Source organism: Grus americana, chromosome 12, assembly GCF_028858705.1.
Source record: "Grus americana isolate bGruAme1 chromosome 12, bGruAme1.mat, whole genome shotgun sequence".
NCBI classification, from domain to species: Eukaryota; Metazoa; Chordata; class Aves; order Gruiformes; family Gruidae; genus Grus; species Grus americana.
Window position 1 is genome coordinate 22181347 of NC_072863.1, and position 23236 is coordinate 22204582.

General features: G+C 44.8%; 1 protein-coding gene across 3 annotated transcripts in view; it reads right to left on the reverse strand.

The window, feature by feature from the left end:
- Positions 1–23236, reverse strand: part of ARHGEF9 (Cdc42 guanine nucleotide exchange factor 9) — a 212597-nt gene that overhangs the window by 152963 nt on the left and 36398 nt on the right. For all 3 annotated transcript variants that reach the window (XM_054839167.1, XM_054839168.1, XM_054839166.1), the window contains exon 4: positions 21316–21425. In XM_054839167.1, coding sequence (XP_054695142.1) covers positions 21316–21425 — 110 coding nt within the window. The remainder of the gene's footprint in view (positions 1–21315; positions 21426–23236) is intronic.

Genomic DNA, 23236 nt, shown 5'->3' on the forward strand with positions numbered 1-23236 from the left:
GGTGCATCAAGTGCTGGAGTTGTCTCTTTCCTGATCCTGGTGAAAATCTCCCCAAAGCTCAACGTTGCCAGAGGAGCGCAGCTGTTAGTTTAGTTTTGTCCAGATCTTTACAGCTGATGGACTACTCCATAATGGCCATGCCTGAGCAGTCAGCTCAATTATAGGTGCCTAACCTTGTGGTACCCAGTCGAATTGGCTTGTAGAGCACTAACAAATTTCCAGGGAGAGAAGCACAGGGCAATAGATCACTCAAAGATGAATTTAAGCTGCCCATCATTTAGACTCACTTTTCTTGGTTATTGTTTAGAGGTCCCTTCAAAGCAGCACAGGGGGGACAGCTCAGAAACCACTGCTTTAACTAATACACCTGAGACACCAGTTGTTGGAGGTTAGCAAGTTTCCACAGCTTGAGGGCTGCCCAGCAATCCTCAAATTCACTAGAAAGAGAGAATGCCTGGATGACAGAGAAGGATAAAGTTTTAGGCTCTGACCTCTCTTTGAGATGATACCCTAAGTCTCAAATCAGTTATCTAGTAGTACTCTGAACATGAGCGAATAATCCACTTCAGCTGTATGTGAAGAAGCCCATTTTCCTTCTGTGCAAACCAGTGCAGAATTTGCAAATACTGAGATGCTGCAACTCCACAATGAACAACCAATCCCACCTTCTTTATACTTCTGCAGAAAACTTTCAGCCACTCATCTCAGTGGATGTGATGGCACACAGATTTCTGCAGAAGCAGTACTGAAGGTAGGGTGCAGAGAGGTGATGGGACTACCTCTGCCCTGCCCAAGCAGCCAGTCTCCAGCCTCCTAATTTCCATGCCAGAGCCTTCGGATCATGTCACAAGAGTGTGCTCTCTGATAAGATGACTTACATGACTAACCAACACAGTGTGAATTGTACGTGTCTGCTAGTACAGTCTAAACCACAGTTCGGATTTCCCTTTGGGAGAATCCTCCTGCTTTACAGATTGATATTTATGTGGATACAGCAGCAGATCAGAGGACTATGCACACACCTTAACCATCACTTCAATCTGGTTTCTAATATTTTATAGATTTTTTCCTATCCTTTTCACAGCTCCAACAAAGAATAACCCATTAGCTGAACTCAAAATAAACCAACAGCTTCAAGCTATAAATAACCAAGTCAGATATGCAGGATTCTGTAAACTCCTGCTTTCACCATGCAAGAGCAAGAAAACAGGAAAGGCAAGGAGAAAGGGTGGAGTTAGATCCATTTTTATTTTTTTTAACAGCATATTGCTGTAACAACAGCTAATCCATATACACAAATGCTGTGCAGATTGTCAAAGCCGAAGAGACACATGTGTGAGCTGCAGAATCATACCACCAGCACAGTGGCTGAATCTGTAAAGATGTCTCTGACCAGCCCACAGCCACGGGACAGAGAAAGGTATGAACTCAAGGCTTACAGCAGGAAACCACAGCACACATAGAGCTATGTGATAGGAAGCTGGACACTGCCAGCTCCTTCCTTGCATTAGAAAGGCCCCAATTCCCTCAGCCATCCTTTTCAGGACTTGAGGAGGGTTGTGAAAGTGCAAAGTGGTATGACTGGAGCAATGGCAGACAGGGGAGGAAAGAGAGGAAATTTAAAAAGAAAATCCATGCACTGCAACACTGACATGATCACCTGTCTCCAAAAACCCTGGATTTATGTGCCTCACTAAGTTTGCCAAGTCTGCAATTTCTAACGGGCTGGAAAATACCATAAGCCAGTGACTGCAGCCACCACACAGCTGCACCACTCCATCCCCTCAGAAAGATGTCATGGAAGCCTCTTGTTTCCTGTTTCTCACAGGAAAACATCTCCATGGTCACCCACTCCGGATGGACTCATTTGGATGGGTGGAATTTGGTTAACCCCAGCACCATTGAGACATCTAGATGTAGCGAGTTGCTAGATGCTGAGGATGCCCCAGAGGTCAGTGATGCTCAGCACCTCTCTCCATGCTTAAATACCCTGTAGGATACCTTAAAAAAACTCAGTATCTTTCTCCCAATTCACTCCTCTCTGTTTCTTAATAAGAGCTTGCAAACCTCATTTTTAAAATGATGGTTCTCATCATATTCAGGAATAACTATTTTTGTTTAGAGATGGAACAAAGAAATGGTATAAATTATGCTTAAGAAAACCCTTTGGCATTTTAACAGGCATTGGAAAGAACCAATTTCAGAACAGTGTCTTATAATGGATGTCTCCATGGATACCTCTTTGTCAGCACCTCATTAGATAAGAGCTGAGACATATAAGAGTATCTTCTCCTGCATTTCAGAAGGTACCTCAAAAACACTAATTATGCAAATCTCCATCCTCTAACTGATGGATACTTGTACATTCAGGTGACAAAATGGGTAAGCTGAGCCATGCTGGGAAAGGAAGGCAAGATATTTCATTTAGACTCTCTTCTTACGATTGCTGACTCTTTGACAATTACCAGAGACTAGGGAACCCCTTTAGGCCCCAAACCTGCTTTTTTGCCCCCCTCCGCCCCCCCCTACTTTTTCTTTTTAACAGCAAAAAGATCAAAAGGAAGAGACAAACAGAGAGGCAGAATTCAGAGAGCAGCATCTGGGACACCTGTGGTGAAAGAAAGCAGAAGAGTTTGCATGGCAGAACCATCACCAGGACTAGCCAGGACCTGGTAGCTGGAGAGACATAGCTCAGAGCAATGAAAATGAACACTCCTTCCAGATACTCCACAGATTAGCGACTAATTAGTCGCTATAAGGACAAATATTTCAATTAAAACAAAAAGCAAGCTCTGGTAGAAACACAGGAACCACAAAGCTAGCTTGACTTTCAGAACAGTATCAATGACACTAGAAAGACAAAGACAGCATTGTAAGCAAGACACAGTTAACAAAAACCTCAGAAACAAGGTGAATTGTGGGAGATGGGTCCCATTGGGACCTCCAATTTGTTCTTCCATTGCTGAGCACAGCAGAGGTTATAAATGCTGCAATCTCCTACTCCTGAGGCAGCTGGGAGCCCACTCAGATCCTAGCATGGCTTAGAGCTGCCGCGGGGAAGGGTTTTTCCTCTATCCCTGAGCAGTCACTGTAAATCAGTCTAATTCACTGGAGAAATCCTTTGGACTGCTCTCAATTATGCTGATGTGCAACAGCCCCCTGGGACTATCTACCTACTGGGGATCGCTGGTGTGCTGCTTCTTGGCTGCACTGCCTTCCTTGCTTCCCAGGTGGGAGAAGAGAAACAGGGAACTCCACAACAGGGGAAAACCTCCCACCACCAGCCAGCTGGGTGTTTGAGCCCCTTCCTATGGCACCGTGACAAGGCTCAGGATTGAACCTGCAGGGATGACCTCCAAGTAGAATAAAATCTTACTGAATCCTTAGGGGGATAATGCAAGACAAGAGTTGCCTATTGGAAGTATTTTTATACTGGAGACCTTCCTGTGCAGTGTTTCTATTTCAGGCATGCTACTTTGAAAGCTCAGGAACAAAGTGGACCCCTGCGAGGTTTCTCACACCCAGAACAAAGATAGCTCACCTGAGAAGCTGCCACTGCAATGCTTTAAACAGAAATCAGGGTTCAGTCTTAGGACTGGGAAGTTTGGAAAAGGCAGAAAGTTGGATCTGCACAGCAGGTTTGTACACGTAAAAAGTCAGAACCCGGGAGCGCTGCCATGTCCCCAGCACAGTTCTGACTGGCACCAGCTCAGACCCAGCATAAAATTGGGTTCAGACTAAGAGAGGTGGATAGGAACATCAAGAACGGTTCAGGAAATACAAAATGCTGTCTGCAATTAAAGCTGAGGGATATGCAGAGATATGGTTTATTGGGAAGGGTTGCTGAGTTAGAAATAGTTACCCTCCAAGCATCATCTCGTTGGCAACTCACACTCAAACAAATGGCTTGCTCACACCCTTCTCCAAAGTTCATACAAAGTCCAGCTTACATGTTTCAACTTAAAAATTAAAGGTCAATTCTGAGTGTCTCCATTATCCATGTCTACGATGAGGATACCGGCACTTCACCATTCCCACAGGAAAGGTGTGGCAGCCTGTATCGCGGCAAGCACACCACCAGAAGACACTGCGTACGCGTTGTATCACCAAGTTATTATGCGTTGTTCATCGATGGCTGTTTCATCAAAATTCTTCTGCTGGTCACATGCTAAAACTTTCTTCAATCCCTGGGAAGTTCAGAGTGTTGACGGGAGAGATGCAGTCTCCCTGTTTTCTCTAATCAGTCAACACCAGTGCTCTCCCCCACCAAGACCACTGTGGCCACCTGATCCACAGCCCTCCTGCTTTCCACTCCTGGCTGAAGCCACCCTCAGCACCCACTACACCGTTCTTCCACCCTAAGACACGCCAACACTGGGCACAGTAATTGCAAACTCTTCTTTCTCTTCCTGCCACAGGATTTTTGACTGAGCAGTGACTGTATCCCCACTGAGCAGACCAAGTATTTCCTGTTTCATCTGTCACACAAACACCAGTGGATTTAATTATGCAAGAATTGGCTCCCTTGTGGCCCATCTTCATTATTAGTCCTTCACCTGAGGCTGTGTAAGCAGAAATATTGTGAGTTTTTCTAATGACAATTACTTGTATTCATATAGTGCCTGTCATCCCAAAGAATCCCCCAGCACTGTAAAAGCGGGGAAGCACTTTACTCGTCCCTGAGCTGTAACTACCTCAACAGTGTAGCATGCCAGCTCTAATGCACACAGTGACCGGGGCATGAAAGGAGGAAAGTTTCCCCAACCTGTGACAAGAAGGCAAAAGAAAAAAACAAAACACTTTCCACAGGGAGTTTCTCAGAACTGAGACCTTTAGCACAGTCCTACCAAATCAGTCAGTCCCTTCGGGGACTGCAGACAAAGGGGCAGCTCTTCAGATGCACCCAGAGTACAGAAGCTTTCATGCTCTGATCGTGTTGAAAACAGATTTTTTTGGTTAGACCTTCAGGCTGGAGACAATGCTGCGAGACACAGATAATGCCGTTGAGTCAGGTACCCTTAAAGTAAACATCGATGTCCTGCAGCTTGTGGAGAGCTCAGAGGAGGTTCAGGCACTTCTCAAACACAGGAAGGAAACAGGGCAATTTACAGAGAGCAGGAGAGCACTTCAAAGTCTCAAATGCCACTAATTTTTTAAAGGGCAGACTTATGCAAACCTGAAGTTTGAGCATTTTTTCTTCCAACCGTTTTCTCTAGGAATCCCTCTCATAGAACAAAGCCTTGTTGTGCAGAAGAAAGAACATCCACTCCTGACAAAAACCTTCCCTCCATAAAGAAAATTAACTAAAAACTTCCTGGCTCTCACCTTCGCTCCACACTCTCCAGAGCAGCAAGCCAGGGCGTCCACCTACCAACCAAGCACCACTAAACTGTGATTTCCTGAAGATTTGATCAGAACAATTACTATGCTCATGAGAGGTGTGGCAGCAATTTTCATCCAAACATCTCCTTTGCAGCAAACGTGAAGAAAGGGAACAGCTAAGGTTAACCAAAACTAGGAATACAACATTAGAAACTTTGGCAGCTGAATAAAAAGGATCATAACCTATACAGAGGTCAGAGTCAAGAGCAGCAAATTTGTTTCTACCACAGCCATCCCCCATGGATGGGGGAAATCACATGGCTTTTCTGAGTTTCATTTGCCTATTCAGCCACACACAAGCAATAGCTCAGAGTCATTGTGGTGATCGGAGGAAAGCACTCCGATAGCAGACATGCCAGCTACCCTCCATGTATACTTCTGTAATATGACAACCTTTTTGTCAGAGGACTTCATTTTACTCTTCATGAATTTCCTCAATAACTACAGCTTTCAGAATACATTTTAAGACAAAGACATGCTTGAATATTAATGCTATCAAAAAAATAATGGGAGTTGAAAGTATGTCCTTGATCACATCTAGACAGAACCAGATATAATGGATTTCTAGTATCTAGGTAGTAGATATAAATAGATTAATATTATTCAAAGACCTGGAACACCTCTATGCATTATCCAGAGAGGAGTGATCCTATCGCACAAGTCCTTACCGAATATCTATTGTCTAATGAGAAGTGCACCATTCAGCTCCTGAATCGCTACCTGTAAAGTACCTGGAGGGAAATAGTCAAGGGGTTCTGGGGAGCTGCTCAAAGTCCACTCTTCAATCTCTTCTCTTCTGGTAAAGGGAGTGACAAATGCCATCAGAACTGACCCCAAAACTGGAGCTCAGTAAACTTTAAAGATCAGGAAACTGCATCCAAAGACTGCAGGCAAAGTGCCCTACCAACCTCTGAGTTCAGATAGGAATGTCAGTGTTCGAATCAAACAACTAGCCAAGAAAACATGAATGGCAGACGTGAGGTCAAACCCAGGTCTGAACTCCATGACTGTACTTCAGAAGCCTCAAAGACAGTAGATGAATTCCCAACTCTGAGCTCCTATGAAATTCATACTCCCATCCTGTTACAGCCAGCAGCCCAGAAAAGGCATGAACTGAATTCCTCCAGCATCTCACACAGTCACAGTGGAGGCTGTTGTGATCAGGTGCCCAAGCCCCTTTGACTGTTCAGCACAGGTTCACTGACAGCACAGTGCCAAAGAAGGATTTGGCCCCAGGTGCATCAAAACCAGTAAGGGCAGAGACAGCGTGTGTTGGCGTAAGAAGCATTCACACTTAGCCAGGAGTTCAGCAACATGAAAACCTTTGTCAAGAAAGGGGAAAAATGGAAAGGGGGGGGGGGAAGAGAGCAGGAATAGGTTCATCTACAAGTTAAGGCTGTTTTAGGTGTAAGCCTAGGGGAATTAACTTTAACACTCCATTTCAGCTTCTTTCTCCCTTTCTCTTTTGCACAAACTTGAATCTGTCTCCTGTCAGACTTTGATGGCTTTACGTAACTGTTTAAAAATTGAACAAGCTTCTTAACTTAGGTTTAGCAGAACACACTTTTTTGCCTTTCTCTCTCTTGAATGCACATTAAGAATAAAGATTTCCGGAGAAAACAAGACCTTTTCCATCCTCTGACATCAGCCACTGTAGTACACAAAGCCACATCCTTGAGGACTGTATTTTTTGTACATTCTGTTCCAGTACAAGCCAATGCATTTGCAGCCCCAGTGGGCTTTACAACTGGTAGCTGGAAAGAAAGATTCATCCCAGAGAAAATACACAGGTTAACCACTGCAGCAGCACCCACAGTGCAACACTTCAACATGGGGGAGAATCCTAGAAAGTAGTCATGAGGAAAGAAACCCCAAAACCTTGGCAGTAAGGTACGGCAGCAAAAGCCCTGAGTGGCAGGCAGCAGTTTGCCCCAAATTATGGCCTGAGAAACAGTCTGTGACCTGCAGCTATCATAAGAATAATTTTTTTTTTTTTTTAAATACAAGCTGAAAAAGTTTCTGCTCTCTGACTAGATGAAAAAGCTTGAGACTCCCTCAAGGCTCAAAAAACAGAAGCAAATAACCCCCACCCTATTCTGTGTGTTTGTATTTCTTAATTACACCAGTTTCTAAGCCAGAACTATATTTGTTGATGCTTCAGGTTGGCAATGATGGTGGAAGATGCTTTCAGGAAACTCAGTAAAAATATTCAACAGCAAGGTTTGTAATTAGAGGCCTTCTTTTGCTTTGTTTATTAGAAAGTGTCTGTGTTTGCATTGTGGGCTCTTTAGGGCAAACACTGCTTCTTACTGTTTGCACAAGCTCAGAACAACAGACTCAGTCCCAACCAGGGGCCACGAGCTACATTCAACAACACACACACAGCACGGGCATCTCTCACTCGAGCTGTTTTGCTCCCAGCTTGGAGCTAAACCACAGGGCTCGCGGCAGCAGGCTAGGCCTATGAAAGGCACCAGCCACAGGCTTTCCCCAGCTCCAGTTTTGGGAGACAATGAGCAAAGTGCACCCAGTTCTGCTCCTGGTCATCGCTGCACCACCCCAGGCAGCCCAGCTGCATCCTCTCCTCCCAGCGCTGGGCAACTCCACAGGCCATCCTGCAGCAGCCACTTTCTGCTCATTAACCCTGAGCATCCCTAGACACGACAATCCCAGCCAGCAAATCCAGAGTTTGTGCTGTATACCAACACTACTGGCCTTCCCCCAATGCAACAGTGCTGTACTTCCCAAGTCACAAAAAAATCTCAAGGGACACAACTGCACCAAGCACTGCAATCCCAGCAGCATAAAACCAAATTCAACATCTTGATATCCAACGTCTCTTGCACCCAAAAAAGGGGATGTGATAGTCTCACAATACTGCTGCATGGATGCCAGCGCTACGCTGCCCCTTCTAGGGATGGGGATCCCAAAGCACAACAAAGCTGAGCCTTCCAGTATCCCACACTGAGTCAGGAAGATACTAAAGAATAGGACAATTTACTGTAATTATCTCTGTTTATCTCATGGCTGTATGGAAAAGCTAGCCCCCTCCTGCTCACACCACCCTGGCAGCATATGGGGTGGGCTGTAAAGACCACAAATGAACTGTTAAAAAGACTGGCACTCACAAGCACTGCAGGTTTTTTCTCCTCTACTGCTTTTGCCTGCCACATCCTCACACCACATTTTGCTTGTCTCCAGCCTGATGCTGTCACTGGAGGAGGTGCCCTTGACACCCACGTAACACCATGTGCTTGTTACGGGGTGTCATATCCATGCATCCCAAGTCAGTTCTTGGTGCATGTGGACAGTCATGCTGGTGTATCAGTGTCCCACAGTGGGCAGGAACCTGCTTTGGGCACGCAGCCCAGCCCAGGGGCCATGCGTAGTATAGGTTGGCTTTAGGGACTGCCTAGGCACAGAACAGAAAATCCCATGTATAGACCTCAGGTTTGCACTGCAAGTGGGACCTTAGAGTCTAAAAGCTGGATGGATGAGCCACCAGACGAAGGGTCCTGAATACAGAACAGCATCCTAAAGAAAATCAGCAGATTTTCAGAGCCCTGACCAAAAGATTGCAGCTTCACAAGGTTTTTGAATGTGGCCTGCTTATGCATCTATGCTGTGCATCCAGAATTTAGCAAAAAGGCATATGGATCTAACCAGACAGCAGAAGCGTCATCAGCAAAAGAACACCTAATACACATTTGCAGAACAGTGCCACATGTTTCAGCCACATCATGCAAAAAGCAAATAAGGAAATAATAATTGGAAGAAGATCCTGACCCTTCCTCAAAGGCTGCAGAGGTGTTGCTGCCAGCACGAGAGCTGCAGCTCTACAGCACGAGCAGAGAGGCTGACAGTGTGCGAAGGGAGCACACATTTCCCACACGGCCTAGGGCTCATCCTTGCAAGGACGCTGCTCCCCAGCATGTCGTAGGCAGCTGCGAAGTAGAGCACAACATCTGCCTTCCTGAATAGAGCTTAAAATTGTACAAAGCCTGCCCCCAAACCAGGCTGCACTGCTCTCAGCCATCCCCATTTCCTTACCCATTCTGTACAAAGCCACGAGGGATCACTGCCCACCCTCGCGACTCCCGCAGAGGGGGCTGCACCAAGCTCCGCGCCACAGAGATGACTGGACCTGCACCGGCCTATATGCGGCACATTATATAAGCTGTATGGGAGGCAACTCCTCTCGCACCACCACCAATTACCTGGTTAACCCCAAAAATCACAGCAGACCCACAGCTGCCTACAACAGCACCGCTCAGCTCAATTGCTCAGTGTCAAGCAAGAGTTATCCACCACCAAACTTCTGACCTACTTCTGTGTTGTGTTTCTCCCCCTCCCTGCTTCTGCCCTCAGTCCCCAATTAAATCTGTGTGAGATTTCCTCAATTATCCTCTTCCTGCTAATAGATGTGGAAAGAGGATGCCATAACAATGTATTCCCCTGGCAATAGTTCAAAATAAATCTCAGAACTAATGTTGAAGAGTGCAGGATGTAGGAATATTTTCATTAAACATAAATGTATAGAAACAAGCAGTTACATTTAAGAAAGCTGATCTTTTGCTGTCACCACGATACTTAACCTCTCAGCCATGTGGTGAGAGTCCTGGTGCTCTTATTTAATTGACAGGCCAATAAATCAGCACTAATCTCCCCTGTGTAGCTGTGCATGCTTACGTTCAGCTGAGGTCAGCTGTTTCAGAATACAGCAACACTCAACTGGCACAACCTAAACAGCATCATGCATGGGAATCCTGTTTGAAAACTACTCAGGTTTGGAAGAGGCAAAGCATCCTAATGCTTGAAATGGACACATACACAGAGCAAAACTTGGAGCGGGGGGGATCTAAACAATAAAAATCTGTGTTTGGAAATTTTTGCAGGAGAAAAAGTTTATACATACCTTTGGAAAGCAAAGGAGCAGGAATAGAGACCTATTTGAGCATGTTAAGTAAGATATTCCGATAGGCACTTGCAATTTTGGATTAATATAGAGATAATTTGAACAAGATTTCTAATTGAAACAAAAAACGTCTGTGAGGAATACGTAATGAACAGTGCCTGGGAATCACTTTACCCGTTACAGAAGACATCAAGCCTTTGTTCAGCTTTATAGGCCCCTTTCGACTCATCCCAGAAAAGTATTGTGAGATAACAAATTGCAAGTCTTCATAAAAAGGAGGCTTTAATCTAATAGAAACTACATCTGCACACCTACAAGCTGCATTCTTCATACCTGAGTTCCTACTTTATCCTCTCTATTTACCCAAAACTGTATCTTAGGCCAGAAACACCGTATGATCTCCTAACAGCTAGATAACAAACTGCAATTAAACATATCGCTACAAAGGGAGCTCAGTGTAGCAATATTACAGAAGAAAGAAAAAAAAAGTTTATTTTAAGCCTGGTGGAGTAACACAGAGCATATTAAAGTAAGTCAGACCACATCCCTGCTGCAAATACCCAGTAAACTTAACAGGCAGCATGTCCATAAGCACACAGCGAATAGCTGGTAGGGTGATCTCAAAATTATTTAGGGCACTGCAGTGCTGGATGAGGCTGAAACAAAAACAGATGAAGACTTAAGCCAAGGTAGCAAAGGAAATGTCTCTGCAATGAGATGTGAAACCATCTCCCACAACCAGGGACCAATGGGTGAGCTAAGAATCACACAAGACTGCAGAAGTGAACAGGCTTTCATTGTGCGAGAGCTGGACTGAGTAGAGGAAGAAGAGGAAAGAAAACATTCTTAACTATTCTCCAGTATTTCTTCATGCTCTGTGTGAGACCTAGATGTTAAAAATTATTAACACCCCTGGGAACAGAGTGCCTTCTCTCAAAATCCTAGTCCCCTTTTTGAATGAGGAAGGCAGTAATTCCTCTCTCACTGAAATTATAAGCAGCAATGCTCTGCTCATCGCTGGAAAACACACTTTCTCTAAATACCTCCTGAGAGGCTCTAAACAAAAAGCTACAGCTTCCCCTCTCGCCTCCCTCCCATCACTGTATGTACACCAAAGGCCTTCATTTCCACCTTAGTGCACATGTACTCAAGCTATTTTCAGCCAAGAGTGACGTGGCTTTGTTTGCATAACTGGGTTCCGCCTTGTGATCTGCCGCTCTAATAGTTTGCAAAATAATAGTTGGAAAATATCCAATTCCAAAAAGACGTGCCTGTAAAGTTTGGTTTGCCTTTATCTTAAGAACAAAAAAAGGAGGAAAAAAGTCTTTCTGCAGAAGTACTTATAAAATGCTTCAGCAAGATGTAAACCAAATTATTTAGCAATGAGCAGCTGGGATGTGGGGATTTAATTCTGCTCTGTTTTGGGTGAAAGAGTATCGAAACAGAAAAGGCAAAACAAAGCTCACACAGGAAGATAACTATTTTACACAGTGGAGTTTTAAACACTACAGCCAGATCCACTGCAGAACTGATTTGTAACAACTCACATCAACCCAAAATATCATCCATAGGAAATGCAAACTTATCACTGATGGTTAAAAACAAAAGCAGAACTCAAAATAGCAGCATTTCAGATGAAGCGAGTATGTCAGTTGGACTATTCTCAACTGTCAAAACTGAGCTGTAATCACAGATCTCTCTTGAGGAATTTTTGATATTTGTCCAGTGTTAAAAATAAAAGTGAGCTATCTTAGAAGAGAAATAGATGGCTCTAATAAAGAATGTAAGGAAGTAAATCGTGTGTACAAAAAGATCCAACCACTGGGTCTTCTCGTCCAGTCCTCAACTCCTGGCACAAGATGGACAAAATCCATTTCTATAGCAATTTTGTCACTGCAAAACGCTGTAAAAGTGGGACTGAACATTTTCCTAATCTGCACAGCTGACTGAGCCAGGAGAATTTACCATTTTTGTTTTAGCACATCCTTGTTTTGAAAGTACCGGTGCTTCAGGTTCTTTTCGCACCTGCACAAAATCACTGAGCTGCCAGAGATGAGAGGAGAGTCTAGAAACATCTTTTTTACCCTGTACTGAAACAACACATCCTGGGAGCTTCACTCACGGCATTGGCTGGCCGACTGTGCTGTGTTACATGTCAGCAGGGGAATTACACAGCAAGCACCACGCAGTGCAATTACAGGGAAAACACCTGACAGCACACTGTTAAGCAGGCTTGATGGAGACGAAATAACACAGCCGTTTGCAAAAGACTGCATTAGCTTCTTAACCATTTCATGGAGTCACTGTGGAGCCAAAAGCCTCACGGTGCAGAGCCCAGGTGTGTCATACTGCAAAGACTGTGGAAATCTCCCAGAGGTGCTCAAGGCAGCAGTGGCCCACACAGCTGAACATCTGGGAGTTGACACTCACAAGACAAAGGCAATCCCACAAGATAGCTTCTGTCAGCATCGCCTTGTGCAATTCCAGGAACGCAGTCATCATTGCCAAGACATGTGAGTGCATCACTGCTATGGGGAAGCCTTGAAAAGCTTTAATTCACCTTTTTTCCTCTTAGTTTTCCTACTTTCTAGAGGACATCACCTAACTGCAGCTCATTTAAGTGCCCAAAAGACAACTGCAACAAGGCAGCCCTGTCACTGCTTGGCAACATGCTGCTCACTATTCAGCTCAGTCCCTTCCCCAGCATCATGCTGACACTGATTTGACCTATCCACATCTAAATATCTCAGAGACACCAAGTACCCCTACAGCATAGCAAGTCCCCTTTAAAAGACAGTCACTAATCATTGCCTGGCTGCAGCGGGACCTGCCTGTTTCTCCAGGCAAGGCTGAACTCACCTAAAAATTTGGAAGCGTGTCAAGAGACAGAGAGCTGAAGAGCACTCATCATACAAAGGGCAGTGGTGGAGTTATTTCTGCTTTTAGATATGTAAGTTCTTGTATGAGGAGCGTAAAAGGGAATCTTTCAGTACTGACATCTCTCTTCAAGGAATCTGCTTTTTGGGCATCCCGCTCCAGCTGCGGTTTACAGCAGGACCCTCTGACTCAAGCAATTACTTTGCTTTCCTTTCTCTGACTTACCAAAACATATATCGCATCACAGGGGAGAAACCCTATGTTTGACATTGCCACACAAAGCAACAGCAGACAAGCAGAACTGCAAGAGACAACACTCTGTTAGCATGTAAATTTGCAGGAAAACGCATCTTGACCTGGGAAGCAGCCAGTGCCCAAGCCGCTTTCCACATTCAGCATAAGTTAAATCCCCTGCTGAGGGCAAGAGAGGTTCAAGGCCAGTGCCCAAAGACCCCTCCGAAGGTGGTCCCCAACAGCCGCAGGCTCTGAGCTGTGTCCCTGACAAGGGGGTGATTTCCCTGATGCTGGCTCATGGAGGTTCAGGCTCTGCAGCCTCCTCCACTCTTCTAAGGATGCTGCAATGCATCCTGCTGATGCAGTCTGTCTTGGCATCGTGATGGCAAACAGTATTTAATACTGGTAAGGGCAGTACTGCAACCAGCTATAATTCCATCTTTTTGCAGGTGTACAGGACTGCAACCGCTGACCCTATCACACCAGATGGAATGAACACGAAACATCTATTCTTGTTCCAATAAGACTGATCTCTCAAGGTTTTTGGACAACAGGATAATATATTTCCCTAGATATTAGAGAGTGAAAGAGATTTATTAGGGGAATTATTCTCTATATTCTGTGCAGTCCATTAAGAGATGAAGTTTTCCCTGATTCATCGAGGAGCTCATTGCGGGCCATGTGATTTCACTAATAAAATACTCAAGTTCCCTTTGCAGCTTCTCATCCTGTTAATTTTATACTCCTCATTCTCCAAGTGCAAGCATAGTGTTGGGTTAATGTCCCAAGTTTAATTCAGGTATGAAAACCACTATAGTTCTGTACGACAAAACCAGGGACAAAATTAGACCCTTTATTCCTACCTGTGGTACTAGGTAGCGGCAGCTTGTTACCCAAACCCTACTTCAGCTTCTTGACTCTATGATTCTATTTCAAAACACAGAGCAAAATGCAGGCAAAGCAACTGCACCTTCCCTGTAAGCCCCAGATTTTCACATGCCAGTCAAAGCATCACAGCAGCGTGGCTAGGTGCACTGCATTGGTTTTTTTTTTATGAACATATCCCCTCTACATTACACAAGTATCATCAAATTAGAAGGGACAGCAGAAAGGAGCAGAGGAGATGGTCCTAGATCTTCCTTCCAGACCATCAACGGAAACAAATTAACAGCTTTGGATGCAGTATGGTATTGCACACAGCTCACACCACCACAGGAGTAGGATGGCCTTCCCACCTCCACACTGCAGGTCTCCATCACAGGAGCCCAAGGAGAATTGCCCTTGGCTGTGTCAGCCTGATGATGCAGTGAAGCGCTTCAGATCTCAGCTCTGAGAATACAGGGAGCCACAAATACAGGAACCACTTCCCCTTCACCCCATGACGAGTTTCTGGATGTATTCACCCAGGCAGTGACCAATGGCTTCAGCAACACTTCTGTACTGAAGATGCATCTCGGAATCACATCTCAGCAGCTACAGAAGAGGTTACGAAGCTATGACCTGTGCTTTCGCCTCTCCCTCCCAAATTTAGCTCCTTTTCAGCTAAATACTGGTGACACTGCAGTGGCCTTGAATCACAAATGCAGCCAGAGCTTAGGAAGCATGACAAAAGCATTTGTTCCAATATTTACTCAAGAGATTTTTCATGCTGCACCTACCATGGACTTTAGTTTATTGAGAATATAGTGCACTGGGGAAGGGCAAACCACACAGAGTCTATGCTGCTGCCAAGCAAAATGTCATTAAGGTTTTAGCAATGCAACACAAATTGAGTTTACATTAAAGCTTCTTTTGTAGAAACCATATTCCAGAGTGAAACACAGTGACAGAGCTGAGTAATGAGTTGAAGCAGAGCAATCAAGGTGGAACTGAGCAATAGGGAAAAGGATCCATTCCAAGCTGCTATTTCAGATGAGGACAGAGAGCTTAATTTGAACTATAGAAGAGGTGATTATGTACAGTCACCATTATACACACATTTAATACTATGTAGGATGCAGTACCTACCACCTGCAGTTGCATAGAAAACACCCCAAGGTCCAACTGCACTATAAAGACCATCACAAACTGGAAGCTGAGAATTCTTCTTAATATAGGCTTACATGGAAGTGGTTGAGAACCTCTTCTAAGTCTGGAACTTCAATCCTCTCTCCTGTGCTAGCCAGAACAGAAACCCACAACTCAAGTTCACCATTTTGTCATCTCAAGCTTCTCCTTCCTGTAAGGATTCACACTCACTGAAGCCCTGTCTGTCCCCAGGTGTGGTAGAGAAACACCCGTGCTACGGCACTGTTGGTGTAACACCAAAGGAATCAAGGCTTACTTCCCCTCAGCACTGCTCTGTACAGAAACACAGCACTCAAATGTTATTTCTAAGCAAGACAAAACAACCAGAGCATGGTAAGTTTGTAAGTAGTGTTCACTTCTGGTACTAGGAATCCTAAAGTGTATTTTGCACTAATATTCATCACAGTCACTGGGGAGCAAGTTCAAAACATGGTCCACTCATGTGAAATGAATGCAAATGGGTTTAGGGATGACCTAGAGTTCACCGGAGACTATGCACATTCATTCAACGTTCTCCACACTCTGACCAGTTCATAAACTAAATCAGATTAGACACATCAGACCTCAGGTGCTTAAAAAGCTGCAGACCCCGCTAATTCAGAGCTCCTTGCTGAACACTCTTCACACAGACATATGGGGACCATATAACAACATTAGAGAGTTATGAGGCTCTGAGACAGGGGCATCAGGATCTGTCAGCGTGGACTGAACTGCTGTTTCCTCCTTGAATGAGTAAGCCAATTTTTACTTTTTTTATTAATAATACTGCACAAAGGTTTTCAGAACTTGCAAAAAACATTTATAAATTCCTAAGAGTGGCTTCATGGAAGAAAGCAATGGAAAAACTATATAAAGATTACAGAGCACTGCTAAGTAGAGCAGCATAATAGGTTTATCAAGATATAAAACAAATCCCCCAAAAATATACAGAACAGACGTACCCTGCCAGCAGAAGTACTGAATGTTTAAAATGAGGGAAGAGAGATTAAAAGAGGATGTGTTTTTCTGGCAGCGCTCCATATGTGCATATAAACCTCTCATAACCAGAGCACTGATATTTAAACTAATTAGCACCAGGAAAGCCACGGGACTATGCTTTTCTGTCAGCCTATTCACATGGACAGGAGGACTAAAAAAATGACTACGATTATATACAGCTCACGTATCAGAATGCAGCAGTCCACAATCCCTGCCACACCTCCTTCCTCCCCTAAGTAGCAAGGCAAGAGAAACATGGTGCAGGACACATTTCAAATAGAAAAAAAAATAACCCCACTAAACAAAATGCTCACTCAGCATTATGCTAGAAGATAAAAATAGAAAGCAGAAGAGCTAGTACTGAATATCAAGCAGCATTCCCTATTCATTGCAACACAGTGTGGGCAAGAGAGAACCCAAATCAACTTTGCCTTCAGTCTGTTCTCTTGGAGGCTGCACACTGAATTTCCTATTCCTAATAAACACACCGGCAGGGAATTAGCTTTGGGGAGCTGTGGACTTGCACATCCACCATCATTGCAATGGCAACCCCCCACCAGCCTCTCAAAATAGCTCATGACTTAGAAAGGAGAAAGGACAGGCTGGGTTGGTGGCTTTTTAGTGAATATTCAACACCTTTGCACAGCAGGGCTGCCTATTATTAGTACAGGAGATGTCAAAGAAGCTGGCTCTCATGCAAAGTTTTCATTCTAACTAATTAGATGGTGGCTTCCTCCAGCATATAAATTTGTGCTTTAGTCCCTTGTACAAGAGCACACAGGACAGGAAGGGGGAAAAGGAGCAGAGAACACGAATATTTGCAGTCATCTTTGCTAAGTTAAAGGGTAAAAATTAAATCTCTACTCACAGGTAAGATAGAGACAACCAACACACACATGCCTCCATACAGTGAGAGGATGGTTCTGATATTAGGATGGGCTGAATTTCCTTCTGGAGTACGTCCCCACAGCATTTGTTTATGGAAAGGACTGGGATGACTTAGACTGGACAGCTAACTAGAAGCAACAAGTCCCTTCATCAGTGGCACCAGAGGCCAGTGACTGGGGTCAGAATGAAGCCAGTCCAGGATGGGACTGTCATCCAGACCATAAAACATCTCCCAGAATTGCTCTGGGGCTGGAAAAAGTAACTCATTTCTCCCCTTGTTCATTGTCCCCAGGGATTAGCCATGCCCCAGCTGGCAGGACCAGCCTGAGGGTAAATCACAGAGGCATGACAGATGCCAAGGGCCCCATCAGAGCTAGGGCAGCCTTTTGGGTTAATCTTTGGCATTTCAGCTGGCTGCTGCAGCAAAGTCTGCAGTTTTGGGCACCGTGAGGTCCTGCGCACGTTGGTCTTGATTGTGCCAAATTGCTCCCATAAAAGCAAAGGCTCTAAGTGACCCAAGTGTGCAAACAAAATGGTTTGCACATAAATTGTTTCAATTCAGAGTTTTCTCCAGGCTGAGAAGTGCACTTCTGGGGAGAAAAAATTAATAATACTGAAAGCTTTTAAAAGTTGACTCAGTTTGACTCTATTTACTTTTTTCCTGCTTCTTGAAGTTAGGAGAGAAATAAAAAAATTATTGTATGGCTCTACATGTACCACCCTCTGGTGTTTCAGTTTTCTTATCCCCACCTACAAAGTGGGAACAATAAACCTTATCCACTCCATAGAAAATTTCTAAAGCTTGTGCCCAGACTTGCAGAAACTCACTTGCTAGGACAGCTTGGGCATGACTGACAGGAGAAGAGAGCCATGAGCAGTAAGAAAAAACACAGGTTTGTGCACACACATGTGCACTCCTATGATGAGATGAGAGGCAGCCCAGGATTAGACACTTGCCCCTCTCTCCTTTCCTGCTACCACCACTTACTTCTGCAACTGCCTTTTGTCATCCCTGCTGTCTGGACAGATGGATTAAGGTGCAGCCAGCTGCAAAATGATGGACACTTATCAGATGTGACTAACAACAGTGACAAACAGTGGTCTTGACAAGGAGGATTCCTCCTTGGGCTTAGGATCAGCCTCTCAGCCCAGACTTCTGGGTTAGCAGGTAGTTAAGAGATGCCATTTCTCCATCACACCTACAACTCTAGCCAAAAAAAAAAAAAAAGAACAAAAAAAAGAAACAAGAGGAAGGGAAGGGGACAGAAGTGTTTTTTGCCAAAATCTGCACATTGCACAGAGCAAAGAATAAGCAGCCTCTGAGGATTCACAAGGCAGCTGCTCACCAACAGCTCCGCATTTGTGCATGACATGTAGTGATACCAATGCTCTTTTTGCACAGCCACCCACATTTCTCCAAGGGCCACGATGGCACCACTGCCACTAAGACAAGCCTGATGCTTTGTCAGTCTCCTCTTGCTCTCTCTCCACCTCACACATTCCCATTCAAGATGGAAATCAGGCACAGTTTCTGCAGAAGCCTGTTCTCTGGTTTGAAAGTATAAATCACTCCTTTCTGTGCTAGCTCTGCCACCTGACTGGGCGTCAGCTGTCAATGAATGCACCTGACAAGAGATACCTGACCCCACAAATCTTGTCTCAAATTTATAAATCTTGCTAAAGAAGAAATTTCTTTCTGGCAAAGAGGTGATTTGCAGACCCGTACATCTTCACACAGCTTGGGACAGAGGTGACATACGAGTTTTCCAGCACTGCTATTGTGAGCCACACATATGTGCTACTATATATCTTACTCTTGCAGCACTTAAAGCAGTACCTCTGATTTATAAATCCCAGCGCAGGTTTCACACCTGCCTGTTCACCATAATTCAGGCTGAGCAACAAGCTGCCTAATGGCAGCACTGAACAAGTCTCCGAGGGCATCTTGATCAGCACCCAAAAGCAATTCTCTGTCCCAGTGATGCACAGGTCTTTGGCATGCCCATGTCTGTGCCAAACATCACACACAACGTTCTGTGCTCATGAGAAGCTCATTTCCCTTTCCAGTTCCACACCCTTCCTAGATATCACCAGCAGAGAAGCAAAGTTTCTTAACTAACCCTTCCCAAACTTCAGCAGTATTTTTGCTTTGCTGAAGTTTCAATTTTCCACTGCCTTTGTAAAGGTGCTCTAAAGTCAGGCTCTATTTGCAATCAGAAACAGGTGTTGTGGTGACTCAGGATACAGACCATCTTGTTTCTCATGCATTCAGTAGCAATACTGAGTTAAAACAGAGTAGCACCTTGGTTTCCATGCTAGGCCTGAAGGTCAGCTATGAAGGATGCAAAACATTAGCTCCTCTTAAGAGAGATTAAGAAAGCGTTTGATTAATTAAGGTAGACCAAACCTATCCATGCACTGGTCAACACCAGATCCTGAACATGCTAATGGTTTAAGAGTAACACACCTGATGATGTTCCAAGGCAGGACTGGCATACAGTACAACAGGATACTTCATTGCTGTAACAGCAACTCTGCAGTTGCCTGCCTTTATTCTGACCCAGAGGACAAACCGCTCTATTGGATTTTGATCATTTTATCATCCAGGAGCTTAGATGCTTAGCATGCCTATAACCAAAACAGCCTTCCTGACTTGAAAGAAGCAGTTTATGTCTGGGAAGCAAGGTAGGACCCAGAGGGAGAGAAAAGGAAGGACTGAACTTGTCTATCCTCTGGTTTGTATCTCAGCCCACAAAAAATCAGGAAAGAAAAAAGAATTTATGCAAGATGGCATTCCAGAAATTCACAAGTGACTGAAATACCAGCAATCCATCCCAGAAAGTATTCCCTGGAAGCCAACACCCAATGCAAGCAGGCTGGAGAAGTCAGTCACCTACTGCCAACTTACTGCTTCTATGATGGAAATACAGACACAGAGGCCAGGTCCTCCCTGGAAATCACATTTCAGGAAGGCAGTTCATCAGATATCAAAGGGAATATGAATACAATAAAGGACTAGTAAGGACAGTAATGGAGAGGGAAAGAGCCACACAGACACAACTGCAAAAGGTCAGTTCCCCCTCTTGATTCCAGCAGGGAAATTCCTGGCTCCCAGATCATCCTTTGTTTGTCTGCCCTAGGGGAACAACAATGGCTAAACCTCTTCTGCCCTATTCACTAGAAAACTCTCCTTGCATCACGTTAGTCACCAGCTAGCAAGTCTATTGGATTTTGGACAATCCAGATTCCTGTTGTGTTGGGTACCAGTGAAACCAGACTCACAAATAATACAAATCTGAAACAAGACCATGGAATAACCAAGTTCTCCAGACTTCAGACGCACAGGAAAAACAGCCCCCCACACAAGCAAGGAAATATATCACACAAATGGTACAATTTTTGCCACCTTTCCTGAATTTGTCCCAGAGAAAGACATGGACATCCCCAGGCCCACAACAGTTTTTACTTCCCCCGCTAGAAACATTGTTCACACACACAAAAAAGAACAGAGTGGATTGTGCCTATATTTGCAAAACACTGTGGGAAAGAATCAGTGACATGCATTCATCACCAAGACAGTGCTGGTAGCAGTACCAAACCCAAAGGACACATGGTTAAAAAGAGAAGGGGAAAAAAAACCCCATCAAAATCACAGGCGATCTGAAACATCACAGTTCCCTCCACCTGCAAGGAACGCTCAGCCAGAGAAATGGGAGGCCCAATGCCTCCGTTAGACCATAAAGCATCTGATATACATTGAAGGGAAACTAATCCAGAGGGGAAAAGATAATGCACCTATTCTTCTATTACTACAAAAAAAACCCTCTAATAACAAAAAAAGCCTATTTGTAGCTGAAGGAACCACAGATTCAGGAAGCTGTTAGTAAAGCATATTGTTAGTTTCCGAGGCGAAACATGCAGCAGGTATATACCACCCTGAAGCAGGCAGAGGCATATTTCAAACAACACCTTACCCTACTGATTTGCAGCTTCTCAGCTCCAGGCTTGAAGAGGTTCCATCGACGTCCACCGTTTCTGCAGTTCCCGCGCACCTTCAGAGTCTTTGAAGCCTGTTCGTTCTCAGCTGCCAGGATAAAATCCACAGGAAAAAAAGGAATGACAAAAGATAAATGCTGTGCTTTAGCTCAGGCTGGGGGCGGAGGCTGTTCTTTTAAATGAAAGAAACAAAATTGTTTGCAAGAGACTCATTCAACCTCTTCTTTAGAAAAAGAGAGCAGAGAGTATATTTAGGTGCTTTATTCAGTGCTCTTGGGATACAAGAAAAATAGCGCAGCTTGGATACTACAAAAACGCAGGCACAAACTAAGAGCTGAGAGCCAAATTCAGAAGCGGTATAAGCAGGTGGGGTCAGACGAGCTGGGTGTGAAGCCAGAACACTCTCCCAGGAGCACCAGGCAGCACAAGAGCCTCATCTGCATGCACCAGTATTGAAAGTGCAATAGCTCCTTGGGCCATAAGTGAGAACAGCACCTCTGCAGTTTGGACCTACAGAAATCCCAGCTTTACAGTCATTGTGATCCATATGATGCAGTGCCTTGAAAAAGAAACAACTCCTCAAATTTATGCAGAAAACAAAAATGGAAAAGTCCATAAAAGCTGTTTTTCAAAGAAACTGGGCTACTTCTCACCCCAAGCATTCCAGGCCAATCGCTCACAGATGCAAGTCTGAGCTAGCTTTAAGCAAGCTATACTATTTACACCAAATCTCAGCCTGGCCTCACAGATGGTACATACCCAAGCACAAAACAGCTTGTAAAGAAGAGGCAAATGGTGGAGGAGGGCTGGCAACTCACCTTTCAAAATTAAGCTCTGTTTTTCTAATCAACCCAAATTTTCAGCTGCCCATCCTATCCCTCTCTTTTTGGGGTGAAACTGCCATTTTGTGTGAGACCAGGGATTTTCCCTCCCACATTTGGCAAGATTAGATTTTAATCCCTTCCTCCATCAGACTCTTCACGTCCCCTAGCCTGGAGTGACAGCTGCTGGAAAGAAGGAAACAGAGCTGAGCACCACTTGTGCCCCCACAGCAGCGGTCAGCACAGGCTCCTGTCAGTAGGTGGCACGTAGTCCAGGCAGCACACATATGTGCCTGTGTATACATACACACACCCACGGGTGTTCCCATCCCCTGGGGCTTGTCGTCCCCTTCATGGAGAAGGGCATCTACAGAAAACAGCCAAATTCTGGAATTCTCCCCTGAAAGATGCACAATGCTAGTTTTCTTTTTCCTGCTGCACCTCTAACCCAGGCAGAGGTGTCAGACTGCATCAGTCCTGAGGGGTTTGAAACCAGATAACGAAGGGTAAAGGGTCCCAGGCTTTGGGAGAGTGGAGATCCACACCCCCGCTCCTGGGGTTTAGGTCACTTTTACCTTACAGGGGCAAACCACACACACACGCGCACACACACACACTACATGCTCCTTGCCCCCAGATCTAATAGGTGGGGACTCTGCTCTGCCCAGGACAGCAGCACAGAGTACAGCAGAGCTGGGACCCTGCTGCAGCCCTAGCATGGCTGGGTGGGCAGCAATCCTGATTTTCTTCCAGCGTTGCTGGGAGAGAGATTGCACTGAGACCTATTTCCTAAACGCGATGCTGACGCAGGCAGCCTGCTGTTATTTTTAGCAACACGCGTTTCACTTTCTAGACTCGCAGAAAATCAAGCTGCAGTGCGAGTGCTGATTATAGCAAGAGGCTGCTACCAGGCTCCAGAGGCAATGTGCCGATATAGTAGCACTCAGGAGCAACGTGCAAACACAGTAATGCTCACATTGAGATGTGTGCGTTACTCCCCATGTGCTAGAAACGTGTGCACCCCAACAGAAGAGCCATCAATTAAAGAGGCAGCCACTTTGCCTTTTCTTTCCTAGTT